This window comes from Neofelis nebulosa, chromosome 10 (assembly GCF_028018385.1).
Source record: "Neofelis nebulosa isolate mNeoNeb1 chromosome 10, mNeoNeb1.pri, whole genome shotgun sequence".
Classification (NCBI taxonomy): domain Eukaryota; kingdom Metazoa; phylum Chordata; class Mammalia; order Carnivora; family Felidae; genus Neofelis; species Neofelis nebulosa.
Window position 1 is genome coordinate 72,560,523 of NC_080791.1, and position 13,718 is coordinate 72,574,240.

A 13,718-nucleotide genomic window follows, 5' to 3' on the forward strand; every position below is an offset into this window, starting at 1 on the left:
ATGTATATTTTACACATGGTCCAGCGGTCATGATCATATATTTTCATAATTTATAAATGAAAAATGAAAGAAATTAGAAATTTTTCACAACAAAGCAAAAAGTAACAGCCTGAAACCTATTATTGAAAAAGGAGAAACCAACACACACACACACACACACACACACACACGCACATGCACACACACACGCATGCACCGAAAAAAATATCTATATCAAGCAGACACAAGCATTCCAAAGTCTCATAATTACAGAGAAATAACCATAAGACCAAACAGTCCTAATTATCTCAGTGATCTCTAGGGGCATCATTACATTATAGCATGATAAAATAATTGACATTTATAATATGACAATCATCACTATACCCCAAGTTTATGTAGTTTACTGTTCATAAGAGACTTCTATATTCATTATTATAGTTAATTCTCAAAATTTTTGAGTTTCCAAGTCAAGTATTAGTACCATCCCAAATTTTACATTTTGTGGCTCAGGGAGACTGAAGAATTAATGCAGGGTCACCTAATTGTTAGATTGGAGTCCATAGTCTATTGCATCATGATCCTGAGTCATCAAAAAGCATTTACATTTGTGCCATATAATCTGGTTGGTAAGTTAGGTAAGCATGTAATACATTTTAGAAACTCCTTTTGTGTTGATGTGATGGACACATCCGTAAAAATTAATTTAAAACTTTTAAACTTTGGGGCGCCTGGGTGGCTTGGTCGGTTAAGCGTCTGACTTCAGCTCAGGTCATGATCTAACAGTCCGTGAGTTCGAGCCCTGCGTCGGGCTCTGTGCTGACAGCTCAGAGCCTGGAGCCTGTTTCAGATTCTGTGTCTCCCTCTCTCTCTGCCCCTCCCCTGTTCATGCTCTGTCTCTCTCTGTCTCAAAAATAAATAAACGTTAAAAAAAAAATTTTTAAAAAAAGAAACTTTTAAACTTTTAAGCTGTTAGAGGAATAAAATTAAGTTATATGAAAAATTCCCTTATATCCCCATTTCTTGATAGTGTCACAGAAGTCTAAATTTAACTTATGATGTTAGCAATAAATACAGAACCATTAACTGCCCTACATTTCAAAGTCTAAAATCTATACATAAAGAATGAAAGGACACACATAAGTATAGCAGTCACTTAGACTTGATTTATTCAATTTAACAATATTATGATAGAGTCTTTTTTCATTTGTTTTTTAGGACCTACATGAACCTAAGTGGACTCTTTCAAGAGTGGAGAAGGTAGATGAGATGTGGGATGCTGCAACAGATGTCATGTGTCACAGCACTTCTCCCTTGAGCATTTAGCTTTCACAATATTAGAAACCTCAATTCTCAATTCTACAACATTTGAAGGTGAAAGAATAATATTTATAAATTTGTAATATTTATAAAAATGAGAAATAAATTAGTTTTTTGTTTGTTTGTTTTTTCTTTTTAAACAGTTGGTCTTTTCATAATAAAACACTATCCATTAAAAGGAAGTGAAGGAGAGAAATGAAAAATTAAGTTGCAGCTGCAAAAGTTCCCATACTACATCTTTTTCAAGGGTAAGGCTTGCAGTTAGTTTAAAACCTTAATTTGTTATCATAAGAACCAAATAAAATGCACAAAGTTTAGGAAAATGGAGCTATCTGCTTAATACTTTCAATGGATCACAATCTGCCATCACCATGGTAACCTCTGAATAACTTTTTCCTAGCTAGTGCCAATTACGCACTGCTTTGGCCCTTGAAATCCCACTCATTTTTTAAAAGGCCTGGAATCTTTAAAAGAATAAAGCCCAACAGTTAAGTCCACACATACCCTCTTGTTCAGTCCGAGTCATTTCCTCAAGCTTCTTCTGTTTCAGTGTGTCCACCACATCGGCAAGGCTTCCTTTGCGGCGTTCTGGGGTTCCAAAAGTAACACTGGTCATTATCTCGCGGTCCCGACTCCCTTCGTCAGGCTTATGTGGTGAGGTAGAGGTATTTCGGAAGGAATATAGGGAACATAACTTATTATTCTCTGACTCCTAGAAAAACAAAATAAAATAAAACCATTAGAACATTTGTTTCTCTGCATATCGTTGGAGAAAAATCCCAAACTCAGAATGACAGCATATGAGGCTTAGATGAACAAATAATATATTAAGCCGTCTCTGCTTTAGAAATACTAAACATGAAAGAAGCAATTATCAAAAGAACTACCCTGAAATTGCAGATTCAAACTGTTTTTTTTTTATTAGAAACCAATCCAAGTGGTTCAAAAACTTCATTTTAATATGGACACTTTACTTATTCTTACACCTTTCATTTAAAATAGTTTGGATTCAATAATTATTAATTATTAAGCTGGACAAAGTTTTTCTTTCCATTGGCACTTTTGTTAAATGCTCTTCCCACAGCCTAAAAATATGTACATCACAATAACATTTTCCTTGAATTTAGAACCAAAAGAGAAATTAGCTTCAATATCCAATATTAATTATTCAACAGAAAACATATAAAACATCTAAATCAGTGCCACAAAGTTAGCCAACCGGAATATTTTTGTGCACTAGGGTTTGAGCAGAATCTTTTTTTTTTTCCTAGCTACACAACTGTCAAAGTTACAAAAGCCTCATTCTATTCCTTATCTTCACCACTTGTATTTTAGCACATAGTCACACACATTTAAAAGTGGTTTACTTTTATGGTTTTTTTGTTTGGTTGGTTGTTTTTAAAAAGGCCGAGTTTGTTACAGAAATATTTGCACAAGAATTACTTCACAGTACAGAGAAGTTAGCTAACTGGTAAGAGGGTCAGATTCATCTGCAAGGAAACAATGCAAATCTGAGACTGAAAATAATAAACACCTAAAAGTTTACAGGAAGAAAATGTTTTTATATCTCTCTAAATCAGAACTGAGGGTTGGAAGCAACTATTATTTAGCCATCACCCATCAGTAACCTTACATTCACCTTATCTGTCTGAGCGTGGGTTTTCTCTTGCCCAACGAAAAACTATGTAAAGGAGCTAGTCTTTGTGATTCTCATCAGAAGCGTGACAATTGTAATTGCTCCTATATCTCTCTCCTTTTTCACAGAGAAGCCCAGCAAGCTTTAAGAAGTAGAGGAAGAAATATGAGGCAAAAGTTACAGTAATAACTGGTACAAAAAGGGGGAGAAAAGGAAAATGGAGTGTAGAGAAGTAAGTTTCCATATAAATTAAATGAGATAACTATACTCAATAAATGCTAGGCATTTAGTATTTTTATCATTGTACAAGGTAGGAATAAAACTTATTTTCAGGGTTGTTGGGATTATTATTAAGTAACAATTACTTGCAATATGTCACTAGGCACTGACATAGGCAGTGGATAAAATCATCAATGACTTAAGTCATATAAGTCATCTTATACCAACCTTAGGAACAATGGAAAGGTGTGAATTTTACTATTTCTGGCCCTCACTTTTTAACTTTCTAAAACTTAAAGAATGATGGTCTCATGAATGGAGACCTATAAGCAATTCATCTGAGTAAAGTGGTACTAAGTCCAAACACTTATAATGAGGAGAGTACTGTTGGATAAAAGCCAATAATGCCAAATTAGGAAAAAACAAAAAAACAAAAAACTTGACAAAGGATCTATAGTTTTGTTTTGTTTAGTTTTGCTTTTTTTTTTTAACTTTTAAGTAAGTTTTATTAAGGAAAAAAAACCTCAACTTACAATGTAATTTCCTAAAAACAAAACAGGTCCTAGGAAATTCAGTTTGAGGAAAGATGCCCAATGATATCTGTCGAGTCTTGCTGCATGTTACTGCAGCACAGCTGTGGAGGAGAGATTTGAGACAGTATTTGGTCTCAAAGCAATAGTCCTCAAACTTCAATGTTTACAATTCCCTACAAGTATGTTAAAATGCAGATTCCCTCACCTCCCTCTATACTGCCAAGAGTAGGGCCCAGGAATGTGAAGTTTGATGAACATCCTAAGTGATTCTGATGTATAGGTCCTTTAATTCTCATTCCCTATGAAGGCAATAAAATAAATGTGCTTTGCCTTAATGTTATAATATGGATATAATTATGAACATTTTTTTTTTTTTTTTTTTTTTAATTTTTGGGACAGAGAGAGACAGAGCATGAACGGGGGAGGGGCAGAGAGAGAGGGAGACACAGAATCAGAAACAGGCTCCAGGCTCCGAGCCATCGGCCCAGAGCCTGACGCGGGGCTCGAACTCACGGACCGCGAGATCGTGACCTGGCTGAAGTCGGACGCTTAACCAACTGCGCCACCCAGGCGCCCCAATTATGAACATTTTTAAGAAGGCCAGTTACTTGTGATTTTTAAAAATTACATAAAAGAGATTACTTCTCTTCTTTTGTTCTTTCTTGTGAAAACACCACTGTATAACATGACTGAACAAATGAACATCACAAAAGCCAAGCATATGGGGCCTGAGTTAGCATTAGTTCTTTCAAAGACAATTTACTATAAATTTGTTTTCTCCCAACCTCAGTGGCATCAACAAACCTAACAGTGAAGATCATTTTTGAAATATTACTTAAGATGATCCCAGTCCCAACATAAGAAATAGAATAACATTGATTCAGATTATCTAAAGCATTTTTTTTTTTTGCTGGAAATGAATTAAATACAATATTATATGCAGATGACTGAAAAACCACACAGTAGTACAAAAAAAATCATCAGGCAAAGTGTGTAGAAAACATAAGCAATTTTCACAAATTAGGAATATTTAATTAAGATGTTTCCATGTCTGAAGGGATAGAAAAGTAAATATTAAAAGCAAATAAAAAAAATCACACTTCCATGTGAAGTGATGGATTTTAACTAAACTTATTACGGTAATCATTTCACAATACATACATATATCAAATAATTATGTTGTACACTTTAATACAATGTTATTGTCAGTTATATCTCAATAAACTGGAAAAAACATATTAAAATAAATATTGCTCATATTTTTCAGAAGTTGTTATTCAAAACTGATTGCTCAGCAGTGGCAATAAAAAGATGTTAAACTTAAATAGCCTTCTCATGGTACTGTGAATATATCAAATATATACATTTCTGAGCTTTTGTGCTTCATGTTCCTTTCCTCTAGAATGGCCCACATTTTCTTTGACTATTCACTCAACCCACTCCTCAAAGCTCAGATCAAACTGCATTTCATCCTTGAAGTCCTGCCTGACTATCCTGGGCCTCACTACCCTCCTACCCCCTGAAATACACATCGAAGCACTTAATCAGAACCACACAACTTAGCATTTAATAATATACTACAATAAATTATTCATTACTATTTTGCATGTATTAGTCATATTTGCAACTAAATTTTAACACTTGAAGGATTGGGGCCATGTCTCATGTTTCTTCAATATGCCCCTAGAGCATCCAACAAAATGTTAAGTACATCACCAGCTGCTGAACTTGAAACAACTCCTCACCAAATATGTCAAGAATAATAAAAAAAATACTGGTAGGAGTAAAGATTTGTTCTAATAGTGACAGGATTGCTTATTTAAGCAAAATATTGAGAACTGAAACATTAAAAAAATAAAGGATTTATTTAATAAAAGATGACATAGCGACACAATGGAATACCACACAGCCATTAAAAACAATATTATATACGCTGAATATAGTGTTGTTTATAGTGATGAATCATTAGGGGCAACTTGCATATCCAATTGTAGGGATCATTTGAGGGCATTATGGTTTGGTCCAGATGGTAGAATAATTTGATATTATTAAAAATCATATTTTTGCAGAAAATGTAGTGACATCGGGGAATATTCATAACGTATTGTTAGTAAAAAGTATGTTGGTGAGAAACACCAATACATATTTTTTTAGAAAAAGTTATGTACAGAAGAAAAGACACCAGAATGTCCAACAAAATGTTAACAGTCCTCTGAGTATTGGGATAATAGGTAGTTTTAATTTTCTTTTTGAAGTCATCCATATTTTGCAAATATTCTATTATAAATACTATTTTTAAAGAGAAAATAAATATTGTTGTCAAGGTTGAATATGAATACCAAAAAATGTTGCAGAAATAATTTATTTACAAATAAATATGTATTAAATGGGAAAAAAAGGATAATTGTAGTTAGATTAGTACATAACCTCAATTTTGTTGGATGTGTGCATAAGGGTAAACATGGCTACAAAACAAACAAACAAGACACTGGGAAGATATACACCAAAACATTTATAGTGATCTCTCAATGGCAATGAGATTACTGGTAATTTTTATTTCCTTTTGCTTTATGTGTTTTCTAACTTATTGATGAACACAGTTTATGTAATAAAGAAAAACAAAAATAATTTTATGAAGGGATTCTTGAAGGAAATATAAAATAGAATTTAAGAGAAAAAAATCAGTCCTCTTGAAGATATCTAGAGAGTTAGTATATTATAATTTCCCTGAATTTGAACCCAGAAAAATAATCAAGGCTCTCAAATAGTATTTTCTAATAAATTTAATTATTTAAAAAGGAATCCTTACAATCTAGATCCTTATCATTATTACCCATTGTTTCCCATTTGCCCTCAAAAGATGCACAAAATCAATCTATATCCTCTTCTGTAGAGTTGTTCAAATATCTTAAGGGAGGGATTGAATTAACAGTTCTTTTCTAGGTGACACTCCTCCAGTTTCTATACCCATTTCCCATCTGACATGATTACCAGACCCTTCATCATTCTCCTCTGATTCAATCGAGTCTCTAGATGTTGTTCTAAAAATGGGTTGCCAAGAACCGAATACCAAAGTTCCATATCTTCATTTGCAGCAAGAAGAAAAGTGACACTCAGAAGGTCATGTAGCTTCCTTCATGTCACACAGGTAGAACTGGCAGAACTAGTTTAAAACCCAAATGTAGGTTTTCTGACTCTAAATCCAGTGCTTTTCCCATTCCACAAGGCCATAATAAAGTCACTCTCAACAGTAAAAGATGCCACAATTCCAATAACACCTACCTTCTAAATATTTTTTTTTTTTTACCTTGCATTGCCAGAGAGGAACTTTACCTACTTTGAGACAGGAATTCCACTTTGTTATTAACCCTAATCTAAGAGTTACCAAGAAGTACCCTATATTAGTTATCTATTGTATAAAAATCACCCTAAGACAGGGCTTAAAACAATAATAATCATTTATTCTTTTTTTTTTAATGGTTTCTGTGGATCAGGAATTTGGGAGCATCTGGGCTGGGTGATTCTGTCTCAAGATCTCCCATGAGGTTGCCAGTAAGTCAGTGGCTAAGAATGGAGTCATCTCAAAGCTTCTTTATTCACAAATGGGAACACTTCAAGAGTGTGGAGCTGGAAGCTGGGGTTTCTTGGACATCTTCCTCTATCTCTATGTGATCCCTTCATATGATCTTTCTCTCCAAGATTTTAGCTTCAGACTAGTTGGACTTGTTACATGGTAGCTCAGATTGCCAAGGGTGCATACCCCCAGAAAGAGTCAGATGAAAGCTATGTCACTATTTCTAACCTAGTCTGAAGAGTCATGCCATGTAACTGTCAGTGCAATCTATTCAATAGTAAGACACCAAAGCACATAGTCAAGAGGGTGGGACTTAGACTCTGCCTTTCTATGGGATGGAGTCAATATTATATCTTCAAATAGTTGCTGTAAGAAATGAATAGTATATAAAGTGCTCAGAACAATGATAACTACCCTTACTAAATTCAAACGCCCTTTGTCCAATAGTCTTGTGTTTCCATTTTTAATTCTGAAAATACAGTCATGATGACCACTGGCACCATTTTTAGGTTTTAATTTATTCTTGTTCATCTAAGTATAATAATAAATACTACATGACATTACTCTCTTCTATATCAATGCCCAAAAAATCACAAACTAATATAAAGTCATCCCAAACAAATTCCAAGACCTGACCCCTCACAAAACCCCAGTAACCTTAACATTGGTAATTAGCTTTTTCTAGGGATACATTCTATCAATTCCCACTTAACCTAACTGCATATGGGTTATCTCCATTCTGTCCTGGAGCAGCTATAGTACACTACTGCTCTAATTCATCTGGGTTGCCAACTGCACCTTGACCAAGAATATGAAAGGGTAGTCCTAACTGCAAACAGAGGAGAACTGTAGGCTGAGGTTGCAAAAGTCAGACAAGATGTCAGGAACCGAGACAAGCAAAGACCATAGGTCAGGAATGGAATCTTGCCCTACATAATGGAGTTGAAACCTACATACAAATGGAAGTCACTGGTGCTGGGAGAAATGATTAGGAAATAGCCTCTCTATGCAGCTGCATGAATCAACTTCCCTACCTGCTGCCCAACCTAACTGTAGGGACAGAATATTACCCTCTCTTACTCTTTCCTCCACCCACTAGCAAGGCTGAATTAAATGTGTCCAGTCTTATTGCACTCCTGTTGTCATTTTGTTTTTGTTTTCCATTTCAGTTATACTGCCTTTCCAATTACAGCTTTATCCTCATTCTAGTCTACCTGCCCACCCCCCCAGATAAGATTATTGGGATACCAAATTATAGGTTTGTCCCTGATTTCTGACAGCCTCCATTTCTGACAGCAAGATTCTGTTTCCTTAAACCCTACTTCAAATCATTCAAACAAAACCCAAATCCTACAAAATGTTCTTTTGAATACTTTCTTACTGAGGCATTCGATGATTCCCTGTGGTGTGTTCTCCCGACTGTAATGAGTAATAAAACCAATTTGTTCCATTACAGGTGTGTTCTTGGTAGTCTTTGACTGAAGGAAATTAATGGGATGCAATGTGTGTAAAGAAATTAAACACAATAATAAAACCAACTAAAAGTTGGTGTACTACCAATTCAGCCATGTCAGTGATCAGTCTTCTCTGCCAGAACAGATGGCTCTACACCCCTCCTTTTGTATGCACTGCATTTTATATATTTTAAGTTTCAATTAAGCATTCAAGTTACATTACATATACACATGTATTTTAATATATTTTAATTAAGATATATATATCAAGATATATATATGTATATATATACACATATATATGTATATGCACTAGATACGTACTGCTTTTTCTGATTCCCCACTTCAAACGCTCTTTTTTGATGAGCCCAAAACTACCTGACAACTGTGCGGTATAAGACATATTCTACTACAGTATTATGGGGTGACTGACAGATAAAGCTTTACCTAATCTAGGTTCCAATAACTTCTTGCTAACAAAGGAACTGTAACCTTTTTAATATGCTGAAAACTAAATTGCTAACATTTATAGGTTCTTTCTCAGAAGAAGAAGTACATTTTTCTCTAATGTGACATATTTTAAGGAAAAGCATTGGTTTAAGGAAGCTTAAATAAATGAAAACACTGAATTTGGTTCCAATTAACAGCAGGTTATTCTTGATAAAAGTATCATTAACTCTAAGAGTAAAACAAAGTTTTATTCTTTTTCTCTTTTATTAAAACTGATACTTGGGGGCACCTGGGCAGCTCAGTCTGTTAAGTGTATGACTCTTGATTTTGGCTCAGGTCATGATCTCATGGTTCATGGGTTCAGGCCTCACGATTTCAGCTCAGGTCATGATCTCATGGTTTGTGGGTTCGAGCCCCATGTTGGGCTCTGCGCTGGCAGTGCACAACCTCCTTGGAATTCTCTGTGTCCCTTCCTCTCTCTCTGCCCCCCTCTCACTCACTCATGCTGTCTTTCTCAAAATAAATAAACTTAAAAAAAAACCCTGAAACTTGGTAGAATATATTAGATTTATATAGCATTCTCAAAGTTGGCACAAAACCATGCCACCTTACGCTATTATTATACTGTTTAATAATAATAAATTTATTCGTTATTCATCAGAATATAAATTTATTACCACTATTTACTACAGTGTCATGATTCCTCAAGTCTAATAAATAAAAGCTATTGTTTTAAAGTGTTATTTTGATTCAAAGAAAAAAAATCACAATACTAAGTTTTTTTAAATGTCCTCATCACCATGATATTTAATAAATGGAAATAAAATACAGAAAAAATACTAAATTCCCCAACTTGTCAAGACAAGCACATAGAAAGGCTTTGCCTCATCTATACATATCACCCTCACATATTGAATCAAAATCTCAAGATTCAAAGGTCCTTAAAAATCCAATTGCTCAATCCCACCTAAGATTCATACCCTGTGCAGAAAAAGGTGGTATAATAGTTAACAAAACATGGGCTCTCTGGGCCAGATTTTGCAGTTAAATCGCAATTTTTCCATCTACCTGCCATATAACACAGGTGAGTTAGTCAACCTCTCTGTGTCTTAATTTCCCCATCTATAAAATGGGACTGATAACAGCAGTACAGAACCTATCTCATAGCATTGTTATGAAAAACAGATGAATTAATAAAAATAAAAACTCTTAGAACAGTACTTGTAACATTGTAAGTGTTCATTAAATGGTGATGTTGGTGGTAGTGATGTTCACTGTTACAATATCTCTTACAAGTAATTCTTTTGGCCTCTCCTTAAACACCTCCATACCTCCCAAAGCAGTCTGTGCAGGGTTGCCAAACATTCCTATTAATAAGAATATTAACAAAAGAATATTATAGAATATTATTATATTAATGTTAATAAAATATTAATAATATTTCAACCTTTCTTATATCCCATGTAAACATTCAGAACGACAACATTTTAACATACAGCTATTATACTACCCTTATATCTTCTCTTTTTCTAGGCAAAACATCTCTGATTTCTTCCTCATAAGACATGGTTCAGCCATCCTGATCATTCTCCCTTGACTGTGTTCTCATTTGTTTCTCCCGCTCTTAAATAGTAGTGCCCTGAACTGAATGTACTCAATATTCTAAACAACAGAGAATTAAGGCACACTATCACTGCCTTAGAGACATCATATTTTAAACATCTAATGTCACGGGACAGGCAGCCCCAGAGATGAGAATATTTTATGATTTTTTGGTAATGGAATAGTAAGAAGATCTTTCAGGCACATGGGACAACATTCTATCAAGGTTCAGCTATTAGCTGATTTGTGTGCCTACCAACTCCAGACAGTTACTTTCATCTGGCAAATCATTAGTATTCAAACTACCATATGACACTCAACTTAAACAACACTACCGGGCTAGGTTGAGTTGGCTAAGACAGTTTCAACTTTGAAGCCCAGAAAGTTAAAAGCAGCAAGAGACTTGGTGATTACAGCTCAAATCTTTCATTTTTGAGATGAGGAAATTGAAGTCCAAAGATATAAAGTGACTTCTATAAGGTCACACAGCAAATTAGTGGCAGAGATAAATAAGGCAATGTCTTTTCCTCTAAGTTATGTTTCCTCTAAATAATCTCAAGGAAAACATTTCCACTAAATCAAAAATTTTTGTTTATTTGCTTGCTTTTTACAATCTGAGGCTTTAGGGAATAAGGGGTGTGATTATGCAGAAGTTAGAGAAGTATAATCGGACAAGTTTTAACAGAGCAAGTTTCTTTGCATGGAGAGTCTCAAACAATTCCACAGAGCTTTTCTTATGAGATAAATACTTACTCTAGTGTCAAGTCTATTATCTTCATGGTGTCCTTTTCTGCAGTTGTTTTTCTCTTTCTTCCCCATTAAAGAGATACCAGTGCACTTATGAAAATAACTGTATTTTTTATATAGAATCACCAAAGCAGCTAGTATGCTTTAAATGAACCGAAGGCTATGGTAGATGCCTAAATTATACGTACATCACTGGATCCAGGTATCAGTAAGATCACCAGGAACCCATTTAGCTATCACCCAAGTGAGGAATAATGAAGAGCCCTTTGAAATAGTGGACAAACCGAGACACCAGAATTTTGAAGCTGAAGCAAAGGAGGTGAAGTAAAAAACCTTCCTAACCTATACCCCAAACAGGCAAATAGCCTTAAAAATAGGAGAATCGGGGCACCAGGGACCTCTTGTATGACACTGGCTCAGAATTAACAGGGAAGAGAAGAGCTTGTAGTATGACACAAGTAATCTGTTGAAATGCCATTTAATCCAGCTTCTGGGAAACCTCCCCATAATTCAAGACAGAAACCTGGGCTATTGTAAGGGAAAGGGATCTGCAACCATTCAAGGGTATCAGAGTAGCTGCAGAAAAAATGAGATATTAAAACTTTGAGGAAAAAAGGTAAGGTAGTTGGGACTCACTAGGGAAAGGGTAGTAATTAAGCCCCCTGGAAACAAATATCGGTATAATAATTACCTATGTCTTGGTTGTCTATCTGAAAATGATGAGACTGGGGTCACATAAAAAATAGTTCAGCATATGCCCTTTATATCTCACAATTCTTAATATTAAAAAGGACCAGATCCCAATCAAGTCCTGTTAAATCCGTTTGTTACCTAACAGAGATCCTGCTCTATTAACAGTGAAGTCCTCCCATGGCCTCGTTTGTCCAGAGATGAACAACTAGAGAACAAACTGCTGCCTCTGTCATACACACTGAAACCTCACAGCTGCTCTGGGGATTCCAACACCTCCTCTCTTCACCGGATCTTGTCCAGTGAGGGTCCCAATTTAGAGAATTATACCACAAAAGCCTTCAAATTTCATACATGTAAAGGATTAACAAGAAACTCTTGCTAACCCAGAAATTTTAAAATCACCTCTCCAGTTCTCTGATTTAAGCTTTTAACACACAGAACAAGTACAGAGAGACTAAAAATGATACCTCAGAGACTGTATTGCTAATAAAACATCTATTCTATCTATCTGTATTTACATTTCCAGGAAAAGGGAAAGTAGGCACAAAAATGTCACCAATTTACCAGAAAGCAGTAAGTAGAGGTCTAATTCTGTCTTCAGATGCCCTCAATGTCTGGAAGCCGTACATTGCTATACCTGGGGGCAGCACACAACCTGGAATTGATGGCTCGCCTACAGTCTTAGAGCCCAGCCTCTTTCTCAAGGGGCAGCCAGTAGGGAACATAGGCATGAATTTATATTTTTTTCTCTAATTTCCAAATACTCAAAAAACTCAGATTCAGGTCATTCCTTGCTTTATTGTGTGCATCCTCATGGATCCAAGGACAGTAGTCAAAAGGACAGCGAAACTCTATTCTTACTCACAATTTCAGAAAGCTAAAAAAAAAAACTATAATCAACCCCTATACAAGATATGCCAGTATAAGAACAAGAGGTATGTTTGGTAGAAGCACACCGGGAACAAAATAATTTCAAAAACTGAAGGCCACATATTAACTCTGAATTCAGGAGCAAACTTTTCTCAATTTGTTTATGGATTACATTAGCTTAATCTTAGCTAACCCAGTCCTTCTGTAAAAAAGCTACTAAGTCACCACTAGAGCTAAACAAAAAATTCCTAAATAACAGTAATTGCCAAAAAAAAAAAATGTTCATTTTGTGTGTTTCAAGGTAAATGAATCTCTTCTATTATGCCACCATAATCTATTTATGCTTAAATGAGGGCACATTTCTTCCCAGAAGTTTGATGAACTTGAGAATATTGTATTCTACGTACTCTCAGTACACCAGCAGTGAAAACAAATCAGAGTTAAATTATAATGAAAGCAAAAGTTTACAAAATAGTTCCCAATCATTTTATTAAATAAGGTTTCCCATTTTCTGGGATGGTAATGAAATATAAAGAAGATAAATGAAATGTATAAATATTCATTTCTAATTTTTACCTGATTATAAAATTTTATTAGCAAAGGTTTATAATTTATACTTTGGATTTGAGAATGTGGTTTAC

At 34.9% G+C, this 13,718-nt stretch overlaps 1 protein-coding gene across 26 annotated transcripts in view; it reads right to left on the reverse strand.

Annotated features, from left to right (window-relative positions):
• The window catches only part of SOX6 (SRY-box transcription factor 6), a 693,774-nt gene that overhangs the window by 336,638 nt on the left and 343,418 nt on the right, over positions 1 to 13,718 (reverse strand). For all 26 annotated transcript variants that reach the window (XM_058688340.1, XM_058688339.1, XM_058688348.1 and 23 more), the window contains one exon: positions 1,804 to 2,011. In XM_058688340.1, the coding sequence (XP_058544323.1) occupies positions 1,804 to 2,011 (208 nt within the window). The remainder of the gene's footprint in view (positions 1 to 1,803; positions 2,012 to 13,718) is intronic.